Consider the following 6369-nt stretch of genomic DNA (forward strand, 5'->3'; position numbering starts at 1 on the left):
AAGTTGGGCAAGTCCTGTCCTTTTAGGTGTTCATAGCCACTGCTCCAGCCCAGAGTATGGGCCTCCTATGGCTTACCAATGCGATTGTTTGTACTAACATTAATCACTGGTGATAGCTACCACCATCTGTGGAATACTTACTTAATGCTAGGCACATTCGCCCATTTGGTCTTTCCAACTGTCATAATCCCCTTGGTAGTAAGAGCCAGGCAGGACAGGGACAGCTTCTCCAAACTCACTCAGTAAGTGACAGAGCTGATGAGTGTGGAAAAAACCATACTGCATCTTCCTTATCACGTCCCTATTGATGAAAATTCTAGCAGAGGCCCATAGCCAAGGAACAAATCAAGTAATTGGCCCAAAGGGGCACCAACTGAGGTCTCATTAAACTCTATGCCCTAATCAGCTTTAGCCTAATTAGCCAAAGTCCTGATCAGGCAACAGCCTAGCCTTTGATTAATTTACCTCAGATCTAGCTTCTGCTCTAAGGTGTAGCCTTCTACAAAGAGCCCACCCATTAACAACTCAGCAAAATTGCTGCCCTAAACTAAGCAGAGTTGAAACTCTGGCATGCAGACCCTCCCTCTGCTCCAAAGCCTTGTTAAAAATTCGGATTCTCAGGTCTCACTATCTAGAATTCTGATTCAGTTTAACAAGGTGAAGCCAGAGGATCTATATTTTAAACATTATTCACAGGTCATTAGCAACATAACATAGACCATCTACCAGGTAGGAGTTAAAAGCATATGTTAGGTTTGATGTATTGAACCCCAGTTAGGACCAGAAGTGTCGTTTTTTTCTGTAAAAATAGCCAGGCCACATCTGCTTACATGAGAGGCTATTTTAAACTTTATTTCGTTTTAATTTAATATTGAAAAAATTTTTCTAAATGAAGTATGTTATGCAACATTTTCTAGGTATGCCACCTTCAGAATGATCCTAAATCTCTGAGTCTTTGTTTTCTTATTTTAAAAAGTGGGAGGGATAATAAGTAATCCCAGAGGTTAGGGAAGGTCAAGTAGATGGTATATGAGCAGCATCTACTGCATAGTTATTACTTGACAAGAGTTGGCTAGTAAATATTGTCATAGTCGGAGATAAAGGCAAAAGGGAAGGGAGGGATAAGAAGTCACACAGGCAAATCGATGCCTGGACAGAATGCCACCCAAAAGGAAAAGGATATAGGGAGAGCTGTTGGCCAGCTGATTTTGAAAGGAAACTAGGGTACCTAGCATTGTGTTTAATGATAAAAGACATAAGTACTAAGGTCTGCTATGTTCCAAGTGAACCTACCAAAGTCCATATGGTGGCATTTCTAAGAAAGTCCAAAAGATAATTACCTCCGTGACACTAAGAGCAGCAGCATGGGCCAGTAGTTTGGCACTGGGGTCAAGGACAAGGTAAGAAGTCAGGAAGCCTGAATGCTAACTATGGCTTAGATTTTGCATCTGGGGAATTGCACTTTTGAAATGCATGTCCTAAGCAAATATAATGTACTAATGTACTCGTGATTTCATCAAAATACTTGTCCACATTGTCTATTCCTTAGCAACTTGGCAGGAAGTTCTCGTCTTAAATGAGGAATGGATTCAGAGAGGCAAAGTGGTTTGTATAAGGTCACACAGCTGGAAATGGAAGAGCTGGGTTTCAAACCCAAGGCCGTCCTACATTGTTTCCTGATTCTTTGATTTTCTGATTCCTGCAGCCATTCTGACACTGTGCTAATGTCCCCTCCACCTTCTATGTTGGAATTGTATTCAGGCCACCACTGGGATTTTATAAGTGAGACAGGGAAACAAAGGTATGCAACAAGTCCCCATACTGGTCTTGTTACAGACAGGGTGAGACTGTCAGGCTTACCAGATACAACCAGTCCTCTTTGGAAAGCTTCGTATATTGTCTTGACATCTGAGAAGTAGTAAGAGAGCAGTTCGTCGTCTTTCTGTTTTGCGCTCCTCCGTGCTCCTCCCTAAGACACAAGATCAAGTTTAGGCCAAGCCTGAGTCTCTCCCGACCCTTTCCAAATCCTTACAGACTGATTAAAGAGAATGTAAGTGCTGACCATTGAGGTCACAAAGATTAGCCCTTTCTACGCAACTAATCAATTTTTTAAATCTCAAATTGTAGTATCTCCATGTCATAGAAACCCAGAGACAGTCACAGTTATGTTTTTGGAAATCTCCCCTTCCCCCTCTAGGCGTACACACACATGTGCTTACACAAACATCACACACGTGAGAGAGAGACTATTATAGCTTTTTATCCTTTAAAAGATCACATCAAGTTTAAACATCTATCAAATGCATACTGTGTCCCAGGCATTGTAAATACGGTAGATGCAAAGTGAGTTAAGACAAAATTGCTGGCCGTGAACACCCCAGAAGGATTTTTTTTTTTTTGAGTGGGGGTGGGTTGAGAAGGAAAAGCGTGCAAATATAGTACTGTGATGTGCACGCTGTAATAAACATATATGTTTTGGAATACTAATGAAGCAACCTATTCTGTATTAAGTAGAAAGGCTACAGAGAAGGAATGATATGTCAATACAGACTTTGAAGATAAGTAAGCATTTACCAGAAAGATGTATTTTAGTAGAATGGACGGAAAGAAGAATGATTCAGAGTGAAGGAACAGACTGAATAAAGGCACAGAGGAAAGAAAACACATCGTAGAATCTGGTGGGCAGCTGGAGAATGAGGTCATTTGAGGAAGGAGTAGAAGCTAGGGATGTGTGGAAATGTCCGTCGAAACTACAAGATCAGGCTATAACAAGAGATCTGACTTGTCTAGAGCATCAGGGAAGATTTCTATAAAATGTGACATTAATTCAAAATTGTCAAAAATGAAATTCCTTGTCTAGTAAAGGAAGATAGGGTCTTGCTGTCCGTGTTCATAGATGGCCTGAGGAAGAAGAAAGAATAAAAGGTGATTCAGACTCGACATTTGGCGACTGTATAAGAAGAGATGCATTTAACTGAGATGGAGCAGGGGGTGAAACAGGCAAGAATACAGAGTGCACACATGGGTATGTGTGTGCGTGTGCGTGTGCGTGTGCGTGTGTGTGCGTGTGCGTGTGTGTATGTGTGGAGAAGAAATGCAATAAGGACCCTGGTGGAGCTTGAGGTACTCAAGTGTCACTGAGGTGGACCGGAACTCAGGAAGAGGCCAGAACTAGAAAATCAGATTGGGGTGTCATAGCCTTTTGGGTACATTTTCAAATCATAGGAGAGGAAGGGTTTTCTCAGCTGTGAGGATTTAAAGCAGGGATTGGCAGGCAGACTTTGCTCTGTGGTCACATCTAGTCTGTCACCTGCTTTTACAAAGTTTTATTGTTCATTCATTTACATATTGCCTGGTGGTTTCCCAGCAGAGCTGAGCTGTAACAGAGCCTGTAAGGCTACAAAGCCTTAACTGGCTGGCCTTTACAGAACATTTGCTTTAGAGGAATCAGAGATGATGAGGCTGAAACTGTAGAATGAGGAAAGGAAAGAACCTACGTGACAAAGAAAGGCCGTCTTAGAATCAGGAAGAAATCTCATTGAACAATATTATGAAAGGCAAAAGAAGAAGTTTCAAGAAAAGAGAAGCCTCAAGTCAAATGAGAGAGAGACTGAAGGAGAAATCATTGAATTTAGAAGTTAGATTATGAGTGTTCCAGAGAAGTTTGGGGAGATGGTAGTAGAAAATGTACAACCTCGGTGGGTCGAAGTTCAGAAAAGGAAATCGACAGACAGACAGACTAGCCTTCAAGAACTCTGGTGGGAAGAACAATTGGAAGGCATTGGTGGCCTGAAGCAGCAGCAGCAGAGGACAATGTCAGCAGAGGACAAGGGCAGCGAAGGACACACGAACATGCCTGAATGTAAGAGAGGGAGGGAGGAGTGGAAGCAGGAGTGAAAGTTCTGAGCAGAGGAAAGACGTTTGTAAAAAGACCAGAAGGGGCTTGGCTTTACTAAAAAACAGGAATGCTTTTTTCCTCTGAAAAGCGTTGACGATGAAAAATGAAGAGAACAGTCTTGGAGTTTTCTCTTTGCTCAGAGATGTAGGACGCCACGTCATTTGCTGAAAGTCGGGGGATTAACTTCTGCCAGTTTTAAGAAAGACTATTAACTCAAAGCTGGAATTTAACTCAGTAACTTCTTTACTGTTTTCAGACATTGAATTTCTCAATGAAAATATTCTCCTATCTCCAAAGTATTGACTCTATCATTGAGATCGTGGGTTGGCAAATGTTTTCTGTAAATGGCTAGTCAGTGAAAAGCTTAGGCTTTGTGGAACGTGTATGATCTGTCCTTCTTTTTAAATTAAAAGAAATTCTTTTTTACATATCTGTTTTAAAATGTAAAAACCATTCTTAGCATACTAGTCTCTCTCTCTCTCTCTCTCTCTCTCTCTCTCTCTCTCTCTCTCACACACACACACACACACACACACACACACACACACACATATACACACATGAATTTTCCCTGAGGGTTGTGATATCCCAACTCCAATCTAGATTACTGGATCATAAGACCTAGCTGTGGTTTCATTTTTGTTATGAAAGAAAATATGCCATTAACAGAAGTTTAAATTTATAGATTTTCTGTTGATTGCTAACTTAATTGGCTCACCTTCCCACGTTATACCCAATTCCCTTTATAAATCACCGCAAAATCTTGAATTATAGTTTGTGTTTGATCAAGGGTGACAAACTAAAAAGGTGTTGCTAAGTTACCTCAATTTCCACTGACTGGTTGTTCAGATCAATATCAGGCAAGACTGGCTGAGGTCTGTTCATCAGCCATAGGAAGATGGCAGCTCCAATGGTCAGGATGCAGATCAGTGCCGGAGTTGGAAGTGGGGAAAACAAGAAGTTAAAGATAAAAAGCATCTTTGTGAATAGCAGCAGGAAATTCAGGCCTTAAAAAAAAAAAAAGAAAGAAAGAAAGGAAAGAAAACACAAGAGGAAATAGCCGTACCTTTTTACTCAATAGTTCTGTTTACAGAAGGGACACACACACACACACACACACACACACACACACACACACACACACACACACACACAGCTTCTAATCCTCCAAATAGCAGAGTTGGACTGCCCATGACCAGAATTTCTCCCACCGTTTACCTTAGCAATGTCAAAAATAATTGAAGGCGTACCCCTCCCTGCAACACTTGACTCTCCTCCCACAAGGTGGAAAGGATCAAAGGAAACAAGTTAATCATTTCCCAGACGGTTCTGAGAAACGACTGCCCTTTTATTGCTGGCCCACAAAACCTAGAAGCAAACCTTCTGGACCCAACATAAGCTGGTAGTCAGAGAAGGGCACTCCAGAGGCTCCCACTGCCCAGGCAGACCAAGGGTCAGGGAAGACTCTTCTGGCTGGAAGAGGGAACCTCTGTAGAGGTGACATCACAGATTTTAGAAACCGAGTGTTCTGCAGGAAGGACATTGCCTGCTGGCCAGATATGCCTTGCTTAGTGCTTGCTTGCTTGCTTGCTTTCCTTCTTTCTTTCTTTAAATTAAGTTTATTGGGGTAACATTAGTTAATACAATTATATAATTTTCAGGTGTACATTATAATTTGACATCTGTATATTCTATTGTGTGTTTACCACTCAAAGTCCAGTTTCCTTCAGCTACCATATATTTGATCCCCTTTACCCACTTCACTCAACCCTCTACCCCCCTATATTTGACCCCCTTTACCCTGTCTACCTCCCCCCTCCTCCCTGACTCCCTATCCTCTGGTAACCACTAGTCTATAGTCCATGCCCATGAGTCTCTGTTTGTTTGTCCTATTCATTTGTTGTTTTTAGGTTTCTATCCGACATATAAGTGATATCATATGATTTTCAACTTTTTCTGTCTGGCTTATTTCGCTTTTTGTACTTTCTTTTTTGAAGTATCAAGCAGGGCTCAGAGGTCAACAGCGTCACAACTTGCTATGTCCGATGTCCTCTCCTCCAGAGAGTCTGGAGGAACCGTCGTTACTGGAGGCAGCATTAATCAAGAATGCAGAAAGCGTGCTGGGAAATGGACCTGACACATGGTAGCAGGTGAGCGTTGAAGATTTAGGTCAGGAAGAGATCTCAGGGAAACAAAAGCAACAAAGGCTTTTTCCAGTCCAGGTTTTCTTGTAGTTCCCAGCCAAATTCAGCTTCAAACCACTCTGATGGGAGGGGCTCAGTCTTGCCTCACAGCTTTCAGACTTGATCAGGTTAGTAAAAGCAGCAAACGCGAGCATTTGACTGTACTACGGGCATTGGGCTGGGCCGATCACATGGATCTCATTTAATCCAACCGATATCATGAAGCCACATTTTACAGACAAGACTGTAGATGTTCCCCAGGGTAAAGTGACTTATCCAAGTTCACTC

General features: G+C 41.9%; 1 protein-coding gene across 2 annotated transcripts in view; it reads right to left on the bottom strand.

Annotated features, from left to right (window-relative positions):
* Window positions 1–6369, bottom strand: part of ACSL5 (acyl-CoA synthetase long chain family member 5) — a 40376-nt gene that overhangs the window by 21903 nt on the left and 12104 nt on the right. For both annotated transcript variants that reach the window (XM_015596330.2, XM_006920856.3), the window contains exons 2-3: window positions 4721–4905; window positions 1861–1969 (exon numbers count right to left, since the gene is read on the bottom strand). In XM_015596330.2, the coding sequence (XP_015451816.1) occupies window positions 1861–1969; window positions 4721–4876 (265 nt within the window). In that variant the 5' untranslated portion in view covers window positions 4877–4905. The remainder of the gene's footprint in view (window positions 1–1860; window positions 1970–4720; window positions 4906–6369) is intronic.

Source organism: Pteropus alecto, unplaced genomic scaffold (assembly GCF_000325575.1).
Source record: "Pteropus alecto unplaced genomic scaffold, ASM32557v1 scaffold177, whole genome shotgun sequence".
NCBI lineage: Eukaryota > Metazoa > Chordata > Mammalia > Chiroptera > Pteropodidae > Pteropus > Pteropus alecto.